The sequence below is a fragment of the Ipomoea nil genome, unplaced genomic scaffold (assembly GCF_001879475.1).
Source record: "Ipomoea nil cultivar Tokyo-kokei standard unplaced genomic scaffold, Asagao_1.1 scaffold0706, whole genome shotgun sequence".
Classification (NCBI taxonomy): Eukaryota; Viridiplantae; Streptophyta; class Magnoliopsida; order Solanales; family Convolvulaceae; genus Ipomoea; species Ipomoea nil.
The window spans coordinates 506,352-528,558 of NW_017617134.1; the positions used below are offsets into that span (position 1 = coordinate 506,352).

The 22,207-nt window shown below is 33.3% G+C and overlaps 3 protein-coding genes, 1 long non-coding RNA gene and 1 pseudogene across 5 annotated transcripts; 3 read left to right on the forward strand and 2 right to left on the reverse strand.

Moving 5' to 3' along the window:
* Positions 1-275: 275 nt before the first annotated feature.
* LOC109176522 lies at positions 276-2,162 on the forward strand. Its single transcript, XM_019325980.1, has 2 exons — positions 276-453; positions 1,066-2,162. The coding sequence occupies exons 1-2, from the start codon at positions 397-399 to the stop codon at positions 1,972-1,974; spliced, it is 966 nt and encodes a 321-aa protein (XP_019181525.1). The 5' UTR covers positions 276-396; the 3' UTR covers positions 1,975-2,162.
* A 2,685-nt stretch (positions 2,163-4,847) lies between these two features.
* LOC109176378 lies at positions 4,848-6,238 on the reverse strand. The gene is made up of 3 exons (XM_019325818.1): positions 6,028-6,238; positions 5,682-5,953; positions 4,848-5,588 (listed from the first exon to the last, which is right to left on the reverse strand). Exons 1-3 carry the CDS (start codon positions 6,236-6,238, stop codon positions 4,848-4,850), a joined length of 1,224 nt encoding a protein of 407 aa, XP_019181363.1.
* A 936-nt stretch (positions 6,239-7,174) lies between these two features.
* Positions 7,175-12,647, forward strand: LOC109176527. 2 transcript variants are annotated; one of them, XR_002053394.1, is made up of 5 exons: positions 7,183-7,305; positions 7,749-7,851; positions 8,604-8,670; positions 10,250-10,316; positions 12,416-12,647. It is a non-coding gene; the product is annotated as an uncharacterized LOC109176527 (long non-coding RNA). The 2 variants fall into 2 exon arrangements; XR_002053393.1 differs by having other exon boundaries at positions 7,175-7,851.
* Positions 12,648-13,023: 376 nt separating this feature from the next.
* Positions 13,024-18,790, forward strand: LOC109176380 (annotated as a pseudogene).
* A 91-nt stretch (positions 18,791-18,881) lies between these two features.
* LOC109176381 (polyubiquitin-like) lies at positions 18,882-19,373 on the reverse strand. Its single transcript, XM_019325819.1, has one exon. It carries the CDS (start codon positions 19,371-19,373, stop codon positions 18,882-18,884), a length of 492 nt encoding a protein of 163 aa, XP_019181364.1.
* Between the last annotated feature and the right edge of the window lie 2,834 nt (positions 19,374-22,207).

Genomic DNA, 22,207 nt, shown 5'->3' on the forward strand with positions numbered 1-22,207 from the left:
ATATATCCAGAATTAATGAACTATATATCCAGAATTAGTGAACTATATATCCAGAATCAGTGAACTATATATCAAAAATTAATGAACTATATATCCAGAATTAGTGAACTATATATCCACACCGGTTAAAGAACCTACCTGAATTAATTGAACCTCCAGAATTAGTGAACTATATATCCACACCGGTTAAAGAACCTACCTGAATTAATTGAACCAGAACAAATGTTCAAACTTTTGAGTATAAAAACCGTCACAATCCGTGCCCATTTGAGGGTTAGCCTTTCCAGTTTCGAACTTCCAAGGAAAATTAATAATCAAGCGACCGCTCAACGCAGTGACTGTTACTGCATTTTAGTTCTTACGGTGTCGAAATTGGTACTCTTCCGAATTCTTTCCATGGAAGCGTCAGACGAAATGATCTCTAATCCCACCGCACAACAGGAAGGCGAAGAGGTATATATATTACGATTTGTAATGTTGAATCGATTTGTAATGTTGAATTGATTTCATTTCCTTGATTAGAACATCACTTCTTGTTCTTGTGATCTTTACAAATTCGAAAACAGCTTTGAAAGTGGTTCATTCTTGGTTTAGGGTTTTGCATTATCCAATTCAAGGTGAAGTGAGTTGTATTTGTGTGAGTGAAAGTTGTGTCGGTGTTGTGTTCGATTAAATTTCTGTACCATATTTTCTATCATCTTTGATTTGGTAGCATTCTTTTGGGTGAATAGTGAAATTTGCAGCCTGAATAGTCAATGGATAAACTTTGTCATTGTGACCCGAACCAGTAAAACCTAAATCATTTTAGTTTGTCTAAGCTGGTCAGCTTGAATCAAGAAGGAGTCGGGGTCACTCTCATTGGGAGTGGATAATCTTGTGATTTTCAAACCAATAACCTGACGCATTTGATGATCTTGTGGATAATCATTTGATAGTATTATTTGTGGCTTGATTTGTAAACTCTTTCCATAACGCATTTGATGATTCCTTGCTAAGTCATATCTGATGTTTTTGCCGATTCTGCTCTCTAAGTTCTCTTCTCATTTGCTACATAATTCCTGGCAGATAAACATATCTTTGAGGATTACTAAAACTGTGAGTGTAAAGATTAACAAATCCGAGACCGTTGGCAGACTGAAAACCTTGTTAAGCCAAGAGGAAGGCATACAAGAATGCCTCCAACACCTCTTCTTGGACGGCATACGCCTCGAGAATGACAAAAGGCTTGTTGATTGTGGCATCTATGGCAACACCACCCTCAACGCTTACGATGAAAACTCGGTGCCATTAAGGTTGTCTGTCAAGATCCCCTCTGCCAAGAGAACCGTAATGGTGGACGTGAGAGCTCAAGACACCATCAAGACTGTCAAATCATATATCGAGGCCAAAGAAAACATCCCTTCCGATCAGTACACTCTGTTTTACAATGGAAAGCCGGTGGAAGAGGATAAAACTCTAGCGTTTCTTGAGATCATAGGGGGTTCAAATTCTACGCGGCTTCTTCACATGATCTCTAACCCCAGGGATACCTTGAAGGTTTCAGTGAAAACATTAACGGCAGAAACTGTGGTGACAGAGCTTAGGATGTTGTACACCATTCTGGACGTGAAAAGCGTGGTTGAGAGCAAAGTTGGGTACCCAGTGATGAGTCTTGCATTTGGAGAAAAGCAGCTGAAGGATTCAAAGACTGTGTCATATTATAACATCGTGGATGGGTCCATCTTGGAGATCGTGCCACCAGCTACTCAGATATTCATCAAATGGGGTGAGAAAAGCACATGCTTTCAAGTGTTCTTATGGGAATCGGTTAAAAATCTGAAAGAAGCCATCTTTAAGACGTTGGGGCTGCCAGTTCATGTGCAGAAGCTGGTGTTTGAGGGGAAAACCCTGGATGATTCCCAGGAATTGGCAAGCTATGGACTCCGGAAAGACTCAAACATTCAGTTGTCAGCAAAGTTAGTTCATGTGACTTAGCTTTCTGCAACTGTACTGCAGCTATTTCCCAACAGTTTAATATTAGCTCTTAAGATAGGAAACAAAAGATTGGTTGGTCTGTAATTGATGAATGCTTAGCTTGCTGTTCTTTTTCTTGATGGGGTGCTGTTACATACGGCTCTCTTCTCTATGGTTATGCCATAAAAACCCTAATCTTTACCAGTCAAGTATTATTTGTTGTCGTTTAGTTTGCATTATATACTGCTTTTAAAATATTGCTAGAAATTTAAATCATCGTTAAAACCGAACATATCCACCTCAACACCTCTAACACACACAAAATAACAATCATCTTTGTCATCAATGGTCAAAGTACCTAGAAGATCCATATATTATATGATTTTGTGTAATTTAGTCATTATATTATATTTTATTTTTATGCAATTTAGTTCCTATAGTTTTAAAATTGGTATAATTAAAGGCACCTCAAAATTAATATTCAATAGAAGTAGATAATATATTATTATATATACACGGGTCATTGAGGTCTAAGATAGCATGTGTCCTTAAAGATCTAAGGTTTGAAACTTGTTCACTATGCCTCTTGGTATTGCCAATGCCCGTTAGATGTATATTTTAAATTTTATCTTTTTATTAAAATTAAAATTATGATTTGTGAGATTTATTTCTAATTCTAATTGTATTTTCATTTGTGATTTGTGATTTTTAAAATTTTTTTCCTTCTTAATTAATTGTGAGATTTATAATTTTTTTTTTTTGAAACCCAGATTTATAATATCTTATGTGTACGTATTTAATTTATCTTTTTATTAGAATTAAAATTTGTGATTTGCAAGATTTATTCCTAATTCTATTTTTATTTTTATTTTTTTTATTTGTGATTTTTTTTTCCTTTTTTTTTAATATTAATTGTGAGATTTATAATGTGTTATGTATGATAATGATTAATTAATATCAAATCTCAAATCTTAAATACTACTCTGTATATATTAGTTGTATGGGTTGCCTTCAAGAAATATACTTATACTCTCTGCAATGTTCCTAAAGTTGACATTATGAGTTCATTGTTTTGTGAGGGGCTCTTTGTGCGCATTAAGGAAGTGTCTAGCCTCTGTAGTTCAGCTGAGTTACCATGATTTACATCATCATAAATGCTCTTCTGGACCAGAGTGTGTGAGGTCTTTGGGTTGGAAATTCAATCTTTTGGGATGAAAGTTGACATTATGAGTTCATTGTTTTGTGAATTTCCAACCCCTTGTAAAAACTAGAGAGTATAAAATAACACTAGAGATTTTTTAAAGTTTTTATGGTTGGAACATAAGTGTGATATTTTATTTTGGACTCTAAATTTTATAAAGTTGATAATTATTTATGTAGGGATAGATTAATTTATATTTATATTATTAATTGTAGCATTGAATTAAATAGGTTGAACTTGAGCTCAAACTCGAACTTGAAAGTTCAAGCAATCTAACTCGAACTTGACCTCGAAAATTTGATCTCAATTCAAGCCAGTTGAGTCAAGGTTGACTTGAGCTCGTACACTCGAGCTATATAAAAAATTCACGAGCAAAACTCAAGCTTCAATTTTAAGGTTCTATCGAGCTCGAGCTCAGCTCAGCTTGTTTGCAGCCCTAGGCAGGGGTGTAAGTGTAAGGAAATTTTGCCTTTATAGACACGTATGAAGATGAAAATTATGTGTGAGAAAAGATGTATAACTGCATGAAAGTAAAAACAAAAAAGGTATTGTAGCCCTTTTTGTTTATTTTAGGGAAAATAATTTTTTTTTGTTCTTGAGTTATATACTTATAACATTTTTTCCCCATAAATTATTCAAGTGACAATTTTTCTCCTTGAAATGTTAAATGGACATATTACTCTTAAAATAAAGATTTAATTTATTTTTCTTTTCCAACAAATTATTACCACGATTTGGTTTAAATCTAACCGACAATATAGCAACCAAACTGAAATATTCCGATTATAATTTAGAATCAAAACTCGATATTTAGAGTTTATTAAAATCGTGAACTGGAACGGCTGGTTCATGTTCCGAACTGATAAAATAAAATACATTTATTGTTAAATTTAGACTATTTTAAAATAAAGTTTGAACCAACCGTTCAAACTGGATAATCCGGAACCGTGAACCGGCAATTCAAAATCAAAACCAAATCGCGGTCATATATACTTATATGTGAGAATCAGAATAAATGTAAAAAAACACACACTATTAAACTAATGCTAGTAGTTGTTCCAATTCGAATCGGCGGTTCACGGTTCAGGATCCAATTTTTTTATTCATGATTTTAATAAACTGAAATCCAAATATTGGGTTCTGGATCTGAATCATAACCAAAAATTTTGAATTCGATTGTTATAGTGTTTGGTTCAGTTTGACCCGAACCGTGATCATCCCTACGTATAAGCAATAGAGGGAGCTAATATGGTTACATGAATAATTAAAAGAAAAAAATTAGCTATAAACATATAATTCTGGAGAAAAAAAATGCTATTTTCCTTTTATTTTATTTGTAATAATTGTAATAATTTTAGTTAAACGAAATGGGCAACATCGTAGAATTCAAACGGCATGGCGTGTCGTTCCATCTTCCCATGAAGTTTAATGCTTCATATTTAACTAGTAGTTGCACCCGTGCGATGCACGGCTATATATATAGTATATGGAATATACAGTGTAAAATATAGTTATTGAAAATCTAATAAATTTGAAAAGAAACAAATTGAAATTTTATTGCACATTATTGAAAACTTTTTTGTACAAAACATTTTTTGTCTTACTTAGACATGTATTATTTTCGCCACAAATCAATATTTTAAAACCCATTGGATTACTAACTCTTGAAATATCTACGTACATTTGGCCATGGTTAAAGACGGGTCTTTTTAAAAACAATCCCACTTTTGAAAGAGTTTGTCATTGGCTTTTGTTTATTGTCATGGCATAGGATAGCATCAAAGGAAATTGCTTTCGTTGGAATTTGAAAGGCAATCTTGGATCTGACGGGGTAAGTGACATTCTGGAATTTGAAAAGCAATCTTGTACCGCACATGATCTGAGCTTCCAACATGTGATCAGCTAACCTTGTTACAATTAATCTTGTATCGTTGCATAAGCCAAGAGTGTGATCAATATTTCTCAAGAGCATAACCGGTGACCCAACTTTCAAAGTAAAAGCATGATTAGGTACTCCAGAACATCGCAGACCATTCAAGAATTCAGGAGTGTGCAAATCCGCTAACATATCAGCATTTGAATCTGACTTACAAACTGAATCACAATTCAAGTAAGTCCTACCTTCAGCTGGATTACGATCATTCATGTATTTGTTAATGTTATCTACCACATCCAATGTTGGAGCCAATATAGCACTATCCTTAAGATATGACAGATCCTCATTACCACGTCCAGAGCTAGGGATGGTGTTATCAACAATTGTAGCAATAAGATCATCATCAGACCTGAGCAAAAATAGATCTGGAATTGTAAAATCTGCTTCACTATCCCTTGAATTACCAAGTGTACCGTTACCTATATTAGCTATCCAGTTTTCAAACTCTTCAATTTGTTTAGCCTCAATCGGTGATTGTACACTTCTTAGGCGTAGATTCTTAGTTAACCCAAATACTTTACAGGATCTCCAAAGATATGACGAATTTATGCTCGCCCCAACAATATCTTATCTTGTGCCTTTTGGAATTACTGGAAGAATTTTCCTAAAATCGCCACAAAAAATAATCGTTTTACCACCAAATGTCATATCATAACTATTTGGATTTTTAGAGCGCAAAAAATCCATCATAATTCTGTCTAGGGCTTCAAAACAAAATTTGTGCATCATTGGAGCTTCATCCCATATGATCAACTTGCTTTGCATAGTAAGCTCAGCCAATGGGGTGCCCTGACTTATGTTGCAAGTGGAATCTTCATTGACAGATATAGGTATGACGAACCGAAAATGTGCAGTCTTGCCGCCTGGTAACAAAAGAGAAGCTATGCCACTATATGCAACATTTAAAACTATTTTCACCCCCACAAGAACGTCTTACCAGTACCTCCATAACCATAAACGAAGAATAACCCCCTAGCTTTGCCTTCAATATCTCTTAACACCTCATCATATATTACCTTTTGCTTTTCTGTTAATTGGCATACCAATTCCTGATTCTCTTTCTCCTGAGCAAGACAATCACATGCCAATTCTTCTTGTATCAACCTATTTGATATTATATTATAGGTCTCAAAATTTGCAATTGGCATTTCTGAAAATGTATATCTTTGCATCCCGTGCGATGCACGGCCATATAAAATTTTTGAAACGATAACCCAAATATATAATTATAATTTTGTATATATAACCCAAATACTATTTTATTTATTAGGCACAAACAAAAAATTATGTCCCACAAATATATATATTTGTAAATGATTTAAAAGTCCAAAAGTCCAAATATGTAGTTAGTTCAAAAAATAACTTTGGCTCAAGTATAAAATATTAATCATATCTAAGCAGTCAATATGCTGAACATAGTTACATAGTAAAGAAAACTATGATACAATTATAATACATGTATATCTTGAACATATAATAAATAAAAGGCTAAACATATATTAAAAAAACCATATATAATTGGTTTACATTTTGCAAATAAGAAAACTAAAGATTATTATGCTATACCTACACGTGTATAGCATTAGTGGGCAAATTATGCTGTGCATTCGTATGCACCATGCATGGTGCATACGGATGCAAAAACGACGTCGTTTTAATAAAACACGCGTCTCCCCTTTAAAAAAAAAATCAAGTTTGATTCCCAGCAACAACATATGAACTATAATTCCATAATCGATGAACTATAATTCCATAATCTAATCTATGAACTAAAAATTCCAGAATGAATGAACTAAAATTCCATAATCTATAAACTAAAATTTCAGAATCGATGAACTACAATTCCATAATTCCATAATCTATGAACTATAATTCCAGAATGAATGAACAATATAATGTTGTTGCTGGGAATCGAACCTGAATTTTTTTAAAGGGGAGACGCGCGTTTTTTAATAAAACGACGTCGTTTTGGCATCCGTATGCACCATGATGCACAGCATACCTCATTAGTGAACAACAAACAATTTTTGCTTTTTAATTAATATATATATTATACTAATAATAGCATTTCCACTTTCGAAAGCCTTAGAACATCTCTGCTTCTCATTCTTAACTTCCCGTTCTTCATTTCTCATCTCTGATTTATCTCTCTTCGATCTGATGGAAACCCTACTAAGCATCGAAACAGAAGGATTGAAGGCTAACACTCAGATATGTATTCCTTTCTCTTTTTTTGTGTCAAATTTTTACAATTAACCTACCTAATTTTTGTTTAGATGTAGTATTATCTTACATAATTTCTGGAAATGCTTAGCTTACAAATTACGATTTGGTTCTGCAAAAAATAAAAGGCTTACACCCAGTTGTTTCGGTTTTGATTCTGGAATGTTTCGATTTTGTCTCATTTGCAATGTAAATCTTTCGAGTATTTTTCCCCTAATTTTATGTCTATAAAGCTGCCCTAATTTATGAAATCTAAAGCTTAAATTTACCGATTTTCATATTGGTTTTTACTGAGGTTTGTATTCACTGCAAAAATACATTTTCCCAGACTATTAGAGGTTTTCTAATTAAGCTCTAAGTTAATTCTTTCATTTTTTTTTTTTTAAATCCATAAAAGCATTACAATTAACTTTGCTAACTTATATTTTATTTTAGGAAAAATATTTGGAGGCATTAAAGCTACAATCAACACATTTAGAAGTAGTATGAAATTGATCAAACTTGTTATTAAAGGTGTATGAAGACATAGCTCTCAAAGGTACTCAAATTTTAATCATTTTTTAAACTTGTTTTGATCATTTTTAAAAACACATGTGCATAACTGACAAACTGCATCCCAAGAACCCTGCAAATATCTGTGTTTCACATCTATGCAAATATTGATTAAGTAGAAGATGCTCTTGTGATAGAGTACATCAACTGCTTTCCTTTATACTTATTATTGAAAAAGTACATCAACTGCTTTCCTTTACACTTGATTATTGATGACTTCAGTACTCTGTTTCACTGGACTTTGCCAGTAAACTTGAATTCCTTGCCATAGAATAGGGGTATCATGACTTCAATGTTGTAGCAACTTATGACTTTCCATTATTCTGCTTAATTCTCTTCACTGACTGTTATTTAGAGTAGGACCTGCAAAATTATTAAGTGACAAAAAAAAAAAGGCTAATACAACAAATTAGATAAACAAATAGTAACCAATATAGATTTAGAGTAATAGAAGTTTTAATGTGAAATATGAGTTTTAAATTGACACTTAAGCCAATAGCAAAATAGAAAGCATGAGTAGAATTGATAGCACTTTAACAAAAGGGTTTAAATGATTATGTTCCTTAAATCATTATTTTACGATGCCTTTTGAATCACATTTTTTTGGGTATAATATCATTATTTTACTATGCCTTTTGAATCACATTTTTTTCCCTATTTTTTAACTTTGATAGTATGTACTTAGTGTTTTGCTTTCTCCTATGGAGCATAATTATGGTTTTGAATGAACTATTGCAGGAAACAACCATCACAGGAATCCTTACACACCCTACCAGCAAGTTTTCATCTTTACGCTTTAAATTAGGTAAGTTACTACTAATTAAATTCGAGTTAATTTACTTCTTTTACTATAATTTTGAATCACAAAGTTTTTTTTTCTGACTGTTTAAATTGCAATTCTGATAATTTAATTTAGTGTTAACTTTTGTTTGTGTTTTAAGTAGTGTTGTATGGTGGTTAATCAATAAGACTGACATACCACCAAAATGGCATGTAAGTTTAATTCATACTTAGAGCAGTTTGATAGAATTAGTTTTATCAGTTGATTAACCATCAGGATGAGATATCTACAATCTGGTACAATCTACATGCTCCTCACTTAACTTTTACTTACAAAGTTAAGTTCCACATCAACTAAAAGCTCCATAGTTCATGTACTGTGAACTTTGGACTTAGAATTCAGTTTGTCGAGTCTAAGGTACATCTTGTGTGATTCACTATCCTGTTCTTGTTGAACCAAGACTGTTCTTTTATCTGGTAGATCTTGATTTCTTCATTATTTTGGTCTAATTTGATGCACAGCTTGTCCAGCTTTTTTTTTTTTTTTTTTTTTTTTTTTTTTTTTTTTAGGTCTCTTCAACTGCACTCACACAGCTTGATTCCTGCAAAAAAAAATAAAAAAATCAAGATAGCTTAATTCAGCTCATAGTGTCTGATGTTTTTAATGAATACCCAAAGTAATCATGCCACTAAACGCACATAATCAAACTGCCAAAATCACAGTCAAAGTTACCAGAGTTCAAATAGGAACAGAAAACCAAAATCCTTTTTAATCAGCCCAAATACTAATCCAGTTTTTTTATTTTCAATCCACTCTCTTTCACTTTCTTTGACGCCTTGGTTGATGAAAGGTCATCCAGCAAGCACCTCTTCACAATTGTGTGCGTTAGTAGTTAGAATATATTTAAGAAATTGCTCAGCCCCTTTTTCAAATTTTGTTTCATTTTCATAATTGTGATCTTTCAGTGGAAATGATTATTTTTTTTTGCAGAGTAATATTACTTTGATAAACACACATGTGATCATAGCATTTTAACAGTATTTTGACATAATGAATTAGTTGTTTTCACTAATTATGTATGAACACTAACAGTTTAGCATATCTCTCTCTTGTGTGTTGTCATTTCATCGAAATAGATGTAGACAAAACACCATTTTTTGTCTACTTAGAAGTAATACTTGAATTCTATAACTCCACCTTTAACCAATAGGATAAAGTTTTTTCACAACCGTCACTTTTTTTCCTTGTGCTCAAATGTTAATTTATTTTGATATGGAATTTGATGATCTACTAATATCTTCAAAGACTTGTTTAATACTACTAATTTTATTCTTTAATTGTTATTTCACGTTTCATGATCAACAGTATCAGGTTATTTTACTTTTTAAAGATTTTTCTTTGCTACTATGCAAATTTGCCAAGGTAGCATGTGTAGTTGGGATTTTGGATTTTATCATATAGATTGGATGTTTGTTCATCCTGCAAAACTACTAATGTTTGAATTTAGTAGTTGAATTAGAGTTTCTTTAATAGTCATAAATATCAGTTTGCCTTAAATTGTCTTTAATATCAGTTTGCCTTAAATTGTCTTCCAATTTTGCAGGATTCAACTCATCTGTCACTGTTAAATGTGGAATGTGGTTTATTCTACAAAAAAAAAAAAAAAAGAGGTGCATATGCTATTATTATTAATGACTAATTTTATTTGTCTAGATTGTCAATAGCCAATTCTCAGCCTAAGTTACAAATCTTTATTCCATTACATCACCATCTTTCCTGAATCAACGCATGAAAATAACTTAAGAAAACTGCAAGATAGCTAATATAAATCTGTCACATAGAAACCAATAGTTCAAACTTACACATCATTGGCACTTGGGGCAAAAACCACAGTCCAAAATAATGTTTTAGATGTCAAACAAAGCTGGAATACAGTTCTGAATATTGTTTCACAACCCACCAGTCCAAAAAGATTTTTTCAGAAACCAAGCTATTCTAGGTCACATGCCACTTTTTCCAGCTTCACATTCACTTGGTTATTCTTTTTTGAGCTTTAGGTGCATGATAATTCCTCTAGAAGATTTCTTTTCACTGAACCACTTCAATCACCACTCAATTCCTTCACTGGTTTCAAAGCAGTTAATGAATTTCAGCCTCATCATCATCCTCTTTGAAGAATTCCTGCAAGCATTTTACAAATTAGAGATTATATTTCATTTCCGAAAATAACAATTAAATATAGATTAGAATTATATTTAGTTAGGAACCTTACATCATCAATGTCATGTTGATCTTCTGGCTGCACTGTCTTTCTCAATTTTTACCACAGGAAATGCAGTAAGTAGATTGTCAAATTGTTCCTTTCTAGCAGCAATTTTAAATACCAATGATAGACCAAACCAAAGTCTTCCATAGGTATCTTCCCATTTTCCTAAGTCAAGTTCATAGTCTGCATTAGTTTACTCATAGTATTAAGTTTCAAAGATTATTAAAAGTAGACGGTGAAATGATTTTTACAACTTGGATACAATGTTTTCAACTCTGCTACTGTCAAACCAATTAACAGTCCTTTCTTGGTCAGCATAAAATGAGTTAGAAAATGCAACCTTAATGATATATAGATAAAACATTTTTATCAAAACTGAATACTTAACTCACCTCATCATCATCTTTAAGTTGCAACTTTGAAGTCAAATGTTTATGGTTACTATCAAGAAGTCCAAGGCTGAAAATAGCAAATAGAGATGAGTCATTCTTAATTTGAATTACAAATTGGCTATTCCAAGACCTACCAAACTTTCAAGCTCTTTGGGGATTTTTCTAACCACCTAAAAAATGAGAACAAATTTAGTTAGCAGTACCGATACAATCTATGTATAGAGGTATAGATTAATTAAGATATAGTGAAAAATAGCATTGTACTCACCTTTTGCTGAGTAGATTTGAGCTCCGTCTTTCATACCTAAAACCTCAACACATTCACGATCCCAAAGTAACAAAGGTCCATCACCATTAACATCCAACAACACAGAACATTGACCCTATATCTTAAAACATCCACAAGTCAACTTCTACTACATTTTTTGCACAAATACATTCCATTTTTAAAATCCAGTTCTTTGTTACATACTGGACACTTGCAACAGTCATAGTACCTGTCATATATGTTAGATTTAATAACAACAATCTTACAGGGCTCCCAGTAGTCTCCAAACTGCAACCAAAATTTAAAAAAAAAATTAAATAATATACCATCTAGATATTTAAAAAGTTATTTAGTATAATAAAAATATACCTCTCTGCGTTCATAGATATCAGAAATAGTACTCATAACCATCTTCCCAGTACTAAAATCTGAGTTTGCATATTTAGCATCTTCCCAGTACTGAAATCTATGTTTGCATGTTTACCATAGCTATAGCTCAAATCTGTGTTACCATACCAACAATCTATGTTTTAGTATATAATAAAAATATACCTCTCTGCGTTCATAGATATCAGAAATAGTACTCATAAACATCTTCCCAGTACTAAAATCTGTGTTTGCATGATTAGCATCTTCCCAGTACTGAAATCTATGTTTGCATGTTTTCCATAGCTAAAGCTCAAATCTGTGTTACCATACCAACAATCTATGTTTTACATGTTTACCATATTCAAAAAATAATGAATCAATAAAACGAAAGGCCAGAAATTTACCTCTTCATTGTGAAAGACTCATTCTCTGCATTTTAATTTTTGACTATCTCTGCTTTGCAAAATATCGTAGGTACGCACCAGTCGCAAATTCATGGCTGCCTCAGTTATCATAGGACTAATATCTCTTGCCAAGATATACACTGGAACCATGGCTTTAGACGAAATGCAGTTCTGGAAATCACGTATTTGATATGCAGTAGAAGTGTTCTAGTATGATGATGTATTTATAGTTGAAGATAATCAAGTATATCATTACTATCCTTTAATGCCGTATTTTGGTAAACGAACCGTCCATTGAATTTGAATTCATGTATGCCCTGTTTAATTAATATAGTACCCTTGGTAATGGGTATATCTGATATACTTTAGAATACAAAGAGTTTTTTGCTTTAAAAAGGGCTAAGTCGAATCCCAATGGGGAATTTAATTATACAGGGCATTAAATAATATGTAATTATTTGATAGTGTCAAAACGGCGTAGTATGCAATGGGCGGGAAACAATGATTGCATAAAAATGCACAACGGCGTTTTATCCAATGGGCGGGAAAAAATGATTGGCAAAATTTTTTTGCTTTATTATAGAGTTAGATTAGATTAGATTAAGCGGCTGCTCAGTTAATTATATATAATAATAGGTACTCTCCATGTTGGTTCTACTATGAACTTTCTCCATGGAAATGGAAGCATCTTCTCAGCAGAGCTCTAATCACATGGCGCAACAAAAGCAGGTGAGTTGTATTTGTGTGAGTGAAAGTCGTGTAGGTGTTGTGTTCGATTGAAATTCTCTACCATATTTTCTATCATGTTTGATTTGGTAGCATTCTTTTGGATGATTAGAGAAACCAGCAGCCTAAATAGTCACTAGATAAACTTAGGGTGTGTTTGGTTGGTGGGTTTTGCCCATAGAAATATGTATGAAAGTGATTGTTGTTGTTTGGTTGATAAGTTTTTAGAATATTACTATGAGTTTCGAATACCCCATCAATTGAAAAATTCATATACCCAAATATAATAAGAGTTTCATTCTCTTATTCATTCTCAAGCACTACTATTAGTAACCATTCCCATTCCACCTTACTACCAAACATGTTAAATATTTTTACCAAAATCTATTATCATTATCAAGTATTTGATACTCATTCCGATTCCGATTCCTATGTGCGAACCAAACACACCCTTAATCTTAATAACCTGAAGCAGTAAACAACCTAAATCCGTTTAATTTGTTCATAGCTTGTCAGCTCAAATCAAGAAGGGGATCACTTTTATTATTGGCGGTGGATAACTTAATTTGTTATTTCTGAACTAACAACCTGATTAACTTGGCTGACGTTACAAGTTTATATTTGCCGGGTTACCCTAGAAGCATTCGTTCATTTGATAGTATTAAATTTGTAAACTTCTTCCATAACGCTTTTGATGATTCCTTGCTACGTCATATCTGGCCTGGTGTTGTATTTTGGGATTCTACTTTCGAAGTTCTTTTATCATTGCTACATATATATATAACTAGTATTGTCTGATGCGCAAAAATTAGGTGACCAATATTATTATTTTATATTAAGATTTTTTATATTTAAATAATTATAAATAATAATAAGATTTTTTATATTTAAATTAGTATAAATAATAATAATAATAATAATAATAATAATAATAATAATAATAATAATAATAATAATAATAATAATAATAATAAGAGAAAATTACACTTTTTGTCCTATGACTATAGGGGAGGTGGTAATTTCAGTTTGTGACTTTTAAAACTAACAGATTTAGTCCTTTTAGTAAATTTTTTTTTTTTACACATTAAGTCCTTCCGGCCAAATCACCGGTGGATTTTGGTCGGAAAAATACAATCCCTTAGTTTATTAAATATTTGAGGGGTAAAATGGTCATTTCAAATTCTTCTTTCTTCTTCCTTCTTCTTCTCCGATCTCCCGGCCGGCCCATCCTCCATAATCTCCGATCGCCGTTCTTCAACCCCTCATCTCCCACGACAACATGCTTTCTGGATAACCATAATCACCAGAGAAACAAGAACTCTGGTCGGCACCGCCGCCAATGTGATCTTCAACCATCCCTGCATCTCTCCGGTCACCTTCTTCAACACCTGCGAGATAAATCTTCTTCAAATAAGTGAGCACTTATTCGTGAAATATGCAAGTCGCAGCACTCCGCGTCCGAGGAAAAGTCCTTTGACATGGCATCCATAATCCTCTCTCAAATTGCGTGATAAGCAATGCCTCTACGAGGTTCTCGGCGTGAGGCGAGACTGCAGTCCTGACGAAATTCGCTCCGCTTATAAGAAATTAGCTTGTAGCGCCAATCGGACATCCCTGAATCCGAAGCCACCGCCGCATTCCAGAGCTCGTAAATGCTTACCAAGATCTGGGTTGATTTTCTTTGAATTTTGGCTTCCTGTATAGTTTTGAGATCTGGGTTTTTAAATTTCTTTTGAAGCTTTGCTTGAAAAGTTTTGAATTTTTTTTGATAGCTTTCATATTTTTTCATATTTCTTCGTATTTTTGGGTTTTGATAGCTTTCATATTTCTGAGTGTTTATTTATTTATTTTTTTCGATTTTGGACTGTAGATTTTGTGGATGAAAATGGGGGATAAATTGAGAGTAGCTTCCATTGATGACTTTCCAGTGCATTTGGTTCTTGAAATCTTGACGTCGGATATCTTGAAAATGGAATTCAAATTCTCATATATTGGACTGCAATTGGTTCCCATTTTAATCCTCTTCTAAGACATTAATATACGCCGGCGTATATTTTCGAAGGACGAAGGAAGAAGAAGGAGGAAGAAGGAAATGACCAATTATTTATCCTCATAATTAAATAATAAAAAATGATTTACATATTTCCGGTGATTTTTGGTCTGTGATTTGGCCGGAAGGACTCAATGGTCAACTTGGAGATCCAACTACCCCCGTTTTAGGGGGTGGCGGTTGGGGGGTTTAGCTTGTATAAAAGTCTCCTTACTTGTCCTAACAAGACATATTCTATCTTAATTACATGTTTTGTACTAACAAACCATTGTAATAGCCTATTTACGGTATATAATACAATATACGGTCTTCACGACCTATTACGACATCGTTTCTGTCCTTTTATTATATACGTTCTTATCCGGGAATGTAAAAGCAGCTTAATCCTCTATTCTATACAACACACTGTAGTGATGACATGCACAAATTCTTGAGTCTTGCGGGTACAGGAAGAGAACTGAATGAACTGTATTGAATGAGATGATTATAAAGAGTACAGATAATGAGAATATATATATACAAGGAAGTGAATTGTATTCAATAAGATGATTACAAAGAGTACAGATAATAAGAATATATATACAAAGAAGAGTCATATAATGATTGGGATAAAGAATTATAAACTAACTCAAATACATAGAGTTCTAATAAGTACGCCCCATTGGAAAAGAACAGCAAGCTAAGAATTCATTAATGACCGACTGACCAAGTTTTCTTTCGACCAATCTTTTGTTTCCTATTTTAAGAGCTATATTTGAATACGAACCCGAATTCGAATACGAATCAGAATATATTTGATTCAGCTGATATATATATATATATATATATATATATATATATATATATATATATATATATACACACACACACTATACTATATATATATATACTAATAAGAGCCCAAGAGAGTTAGGCCTATAATGGGTAGAAAAAATGGCGGTCAAATTTTTTAATCAAATGAATGGCTCAGATTTGATCAGATTTTAATTTTTTCTTGAGATTTACTAATTTATCCTTAATTATATGATTATCCGTTAACTTTTCCGTTAAATATTATATTCTCCGTTAGTTTCTGTTAGTTCACCGTTAACTTACTCATTGATTTCAATAAGAAAGGTCTCAGGTTCAAAACTCATCCCAATCAAAATTGGCATAATTAGTACTCTATTTTACTCTTACTAAATTAAAAATAATAATTTAGTAGCTACAACAAAAAATAATACACATGCATTTCTTTAATTTTGAATTATGTGTGTACAATGTCTTTATTCAAAAAAATTATTCATTATTAATAAATTAAATAAGAGAAATAATTTCATTAATTCTATTGTCTTTATTTTTCTTCAATATAAAAATTCTTTACATTCAAATTCATCAATTGATTATATTCGCTACATTGTCCCTACAATGTCTTTATTAAAAACAATTATTCCTTATCAATAAATTAATTAAGAGAAATAATTTTATTAGTTATATTGTCTTTATATTTTTCCAATGTAAAAATTCTTTACATTCAAATTCATCAATTGATTATATTCACTACATTGTCTATTATCTTTTTTGTGCACTATTTTTTAATTAAATATCAAAGTTATAATACAAAATAATGCTATATATTTATTTACCAAGTATTTTATTAATACCATGAAAAAATTTAAAAAATATAATTAATAAAGTCAATTATATTAACTATTTGAGGAATTTGTTGACAAAGAGAGTATTCAAATCACACAACAAATTTAAGTGAGAACTAACTCGCAATGTTCTTGTTTGACAATCAACAGTTAGCGGATTTGAGCAGCGAATTATATCAACGGTTGATAAAAAGATATTTGAAAAAAATTAGCTGTTTAGATTAACATGTAAAATGACCTAAGGTATACATATATTTAATAATAATAATAATAATAATAATAATAATAATAATAATAATAATAATAATAATAATAATAATTGTTTAAAAAAATAAAAAAATATAATTAAGCCAATCATATTAACTACTTGGGAGATTTATTTACAAAAAGAGTATTCAAATCACACAACAAATTGAAGTGGGAAATTACCTCGCAATGTCCTTATTTGGCAATCAACGGTTAGCTCTTCAATATTAGTATATATTTAATATTTTATGCCCTAATTTCCATTTGCTCTCCCTTATGTCCCGTATTTGATTTCAATAATACCTATACAATTATTTTATTGACAATTATAATCAATCTTGACTATATTATCTTGCATTTGTAAACTTAAAATTACCTATTTAAATACACAAATTCAACATTCAATTATCTATGTATAAACAATTTCAATATAATATTGCATTGATATACTTTAAAGTACTTATTAAAAAAAATATTGGGCATTATCTCAATCGCGCAATGCGTGTAAAAAACTAGTATATATTATAAGACGTTTAAAAATAGAGCCAAAGATATAAGTTGAGAATAAAAAAGCATAAAACTATTATGCTATTTAATTTTAAATTTGAGTTTATTACTGAAATGGTCCCTCGACTATTATAAATTTACCAATTTAGTCCTCGATAATTTTTTTTTACCCAATTAAGTCATCGACTTTGAAAATGTTAACAATTTTGATCCTCCGTTAAAATTATATCCATAAAACTGTTAAATTTAAGGATAAAAAGGTAATTTCATATATTTTATTTATTAAAATTTTTCTTCTTTCTTATTTCAAAAAAAAAAAAAAACAAAAAAACAAACAAACAAACAAATTCTTCTTCCTCGTCAACCTGGAGAAGGCTTCGTCGTCACCTTCATCAACACCTATTCCGTGCACTACCACCTCACCAAGAGCAACCGCTGGGACGACGACATCTTCTCCGACATCCGCAAGCCCGGCCTCGACATCCACTACGTCACCATCTCCAACGGCCTCCCACGACCAGTTCATGGCCTCGTTCCTGCATGTCTATCCCGCCCACGTCGAGGAGGCTCTCAAGAAAATCCATCTTGACGTCGTCTGCGAATTCCGGCGGCCCTCCCGTTAACTGCTTGATCGCCGATAGTTTCTTCGTCTTCCCCGGAAAACTGGCCAAGAAATATAAGCTTCTGTATATTTCTTTCTGGACGGAACCTGCTTTGGTTTTTACCCTTTATTATCACCTCCATCTCTTGCGCCTCAACGGCCACTTTGACTGAATTTACGTGCGTGAGGACACCATCAAGTACGTGCCTAGAGTGAGATCAATTGAGGTGAAGGATTTGATGTCGTACATTCAAGAAACGGAAACGGAGACGGTATGCCACCAGATAATTTACAACTCGTTCCAAGACGCAAGAAACACAGATTTCGTGTTGTGCAACACCGTCCAAGAGCTCGAGCACGAAACCGTGGCGGCTAGAAAAGAAGCCGTTTTTCACGGTGGGCCCCATCTTCCCGCCGGTGTTCGCCCAGAGCGCAGTGGCGACGAGCCTCTGGTCGGAGTCCGACTGCACCCAGTGGCTCGACAAGAAACCCCACGGCTCCGTTTTGTACGTCACTTTTGGCAGCTACGCCCATCTCTCCAAACACGTTCTCCTGGAAATCACCCACGGACTGTCTCTCTACGTTTATGAGATTGCGCGGATGTTCAACTACAAACTCGTGGAGAATTGCAACGAGCTGGATCCTTGGAAGGCAACCGGATGCAAGGTGTTCTCAAAATAAATGAATGGTTGAGTCTTTCCTGAATCCATAGCTTGCCAATTCCTTGGAATCATACAGGATATTCCCCTCAAACATCAGCTTCTGCACATTATCAGATCGCTTCTTTCAGATTTTTAACAGATCCCCATAGGAACACTTCAAAGCATGTGCTTTCCCCAATCCGTTTGATGATTATCTGAGTAGCTCGTGGCAGGATCTCCAAGATGGACCCATCCTCGATGTTATAATATGACACAGTCTCTGAATCCTCCAGCAGCTTTCCTCTATATCCAAGAACCTTCACTGGGTACCCAACTTTGCTCTCAACCACGCCTTTCACGTCCAGAATGGTGTACAACATCCTAAGCTGTGTCTCCACGATTTCTCCGGTTAACGTTTTCACTGAGACCTTCAAGGTTTCCTTGGGATTACAGATCATGTGAAGAAGCAGCGTCGAATTGATCTCGAGAAACGCTAAGGTTTTATCCTCTTCCAGCGCCTTTCCATCGTGAAACAAAGTGTACTGGTTTGGAGGGATGTTTTCTTTGGCCTCGATGTATGCTTTGACGGTCGTGATTGTGTCTTGAGCTCTCACGTCCACCATTACGGTTCTCTTAGCGGAGGGGATGTTGACAGACAACGTTAGTGGCACCGAGTTTTCAACGTAAGTGTTGAGGGTGGAGTTGCCATGGATGCCATAATACTATCAGATGAACAAATGCTGCTAGGGTTAACCCAAGGATACAAACTTGTAACCATAGGGTCACAAGTTCAAATCCTAACCTTCTTGATTTGTCTCCATAAACTATGGGTAATTTAGGCATGTGGTCTTTTGTCGGATATTATTGACCGGGTAACTTAAGCTTGTAGTTTTTTGCCAGCTAATAAGGTCGGCGGGGTTTACCCACATTCATGCTGCTAGGGGAAATTCAGTCAAGTTAGTCAGGTTGTTAGCTCGAAAATTACAAGGTTATCCACTTCCAATGAGAGTGGCTCCCTTCTTAATCTGAACTGACCAGTTATGGAGAAACTAAACTGATTTAGGTCCTTTACTGACTCGGATCACAAAGACTAGGTTTATCTCACGCTGCGTGTTTCTCTAGTTGCCCAAAACAATGCTACAAAATCAAAGACGATAGAAAATATGGTAGAGAATTTTAATCAAACACAACACCTACACGACTTTCACTCACACAAATACAACTCAGTGACTCACCTCACCTTTGAATTGGATAATGCAAAACCACTAAACCAAGAATGAACCACATTCAAAGCTGTTTTCGAATTTGTAAAGAACACAAGAACAAGAAGTGATGTTCTAAGTGAAAGGAAATCAATTCAATATTACAAATCGTAATTAATATATATATATATATATATATATATATATATATATATATATATATAGTTGCTAACCTCTTCCCCTTCCTGTTGTGCGGTGGGATTAGAGATCATTTAGCGTGATGCTTCCATGGAAAGAATTGGGAGGAGTACCAATTTCGACAGTACTAGTTAGCGATCACCGTAAAAACTAAAATGCAGTAACAGTCACTGCGCTGAGCGGTCGCTTAATTATTAATTAAGTTTCCTTGGAAGCTCAAAACTGGAAAGGCAACCCGCATATAGGCAAAAGTCAGACGTTATGCCATGGAAATGGTGAACACGTTTTTTTTTTTTTTTTTTTTTTTTTTTTTTTTTTTAATTGCGTGACTTTTCTTCTTTATTTTCACATTTTGCGGTTTCACTTTAATTTGAGGTGAACAAAGATTTCGGACATTTATAAATTATGAATTTATGCCTGCACATTCACTTTGGAACCATGCCTACACATTCCCGTCCGAAATCACGGACATTCATAAATTATGAATCCATGGCTGCACATTCACTTTGGAACCATGCCTACACATTCACTTTGGAACCATGAGATTATGAATTTTCTGTTATAAGATTATGAATTTTCTGTTATGAGATTATGAATTTTCAGTTATGAGATTATGAATTTTCTGTTATGCGATTATGAATTTTCTGTTATGAGATTATGAATTTTCATTACATTCATAATTTCGGACATTCATAAATTATGAATTCATGCCTGCACATTCACTTTGGAACCATGCCTACATATTCCCGTCCGAAATCACGGACATTCATAAATTATGAATCCATGCCTGCACATTCACTTTGGAATCATGCCTACACATTCACTTTGGAACCATGAGATTATGAATTTTCTGTTATGAGATTATGAATTTTCTGTTATGAGATTATGAATTTTCTGTTATGCGATTATGAATTTTCTGTTATGAGATTATGAATTTTCATTACATTCACAATTTCGGAGTTTCGGACATTCATAAATTATGAATTCATGCATGCACATTCACTTTGGAACCATGCCTACATATTCCCGTCCGAAATCACGGACATTCATAAATTATGAATCCATGCCTGCACATTCACTTTGGAACCATGCCTACACATTCACTTTGGAACCATGAGATTATGAATTTTCTGTTATAAGATTATGAATTTTCTGTTATGAGATTATGAATTTTCTGTTGTGAGATTATGAATTTTCTGTTGTGAGATTATGAATTTTCTGTTATGAGATTATGAATTTTCATAAAATTTATAATCTCATAACAGAAAATTCATAATTTGATCAGTAACGCGCCGTTAACTCCACATCTGCGATTTTTTTTTTTTTTTGCCTAAAAACGACGTCGTTTTGACTTGTGTTCACCATTCTCGGTGAACACGATTCCACGGCATAATTTGCGGGCAAAAGTGGGTTGGGCATGCACGGATTGGGGTCGGGTTCGATCCTATCATAATTGTGACGGTGTTTATACCCGAAGTTTGAACTTAGATATAAATAATTGAGATAAAGTACAAATAAGCCACTGAACTATTTGGGAAAAAATAATTAAGCTATCGAACTCAAATAACCCCCAAATAAGCCATTGAACTCAAAAAAAAAAAAAAAAAAAAAAAGCAAATAAGCCACTTAACTCTAAAAAAAAGAGTAATTAATATTTTTAACAGGTTAACTTTAAATTTTTGTTGACGGGATTGCCATTCATATCAAACCTAAGCAACATCTTTCAAACTAAAAGTGCAAGAAAACTAACAAGAACACATATTTTCCGCTGCATATAACTCTATGGTTATCACTCTATTGCTATTGGAAAGCTTTCAAACTCTCTCAAAGCTACAAGTTATTTTGCAACCAATGTGTGTTTGTGAAGACTCTTTAAAAAAGACGATCTAGCTCTTAAGTCTTCACACCAAAGAGAAATCTTGCACAAGTTGATACGAAGATCAAGCTCCATTAAGTCAAGATTTCAAGTTGGAGATTCCATCAATATTTTCCAACACTCAACTCTTAAGAAGTTGATAGATGCGGAGTAAACTCAGAAGGAGTTGAAAAACCTTAGC

Coding starts and splice junctions, on each gene's coding strand:
- LOC109176378 (XM_019325818.1), bottom strand. CDS start 6,238: ATGCCAATTGCAAATTTTGAGACCTATAATATAATATCAAATAGGTTG. Junction 5,954..6,027: donor TTATGGTTATGGAGGTACTG/GTAAGACGTTCT, acceptor TTTTGTTACCAG/GCGGCAAGACTGCACATTTT. Junction 5,589..5,681: donor ATTTTAGGAAAATTCTTCCA/GTAATTCCAAAA, acceptor GGGTTAACTAAG/AATCTACGCCTAAGAAGTGT.
- LOC109176522 (XM_019325980.1), top strand. CDS start 397: ATGGAAGCGTCAGACGAAATGATCTCTAATCCCACCGCACAACAGGAA. Junction 454..1,065: donor CACAACAGGAAGGCGAAGAG/GTATATATATTA, acceptor AATTCCTGGCAG/ATAAACATATCTTTGAGGAT.
- LOC109176381 (XM_019325819.1), bottom strand. CDS start 19,373: ATGGTGGACGTGAGAGCTCAAGACACAATCACGACCGTCAAAGCATAC.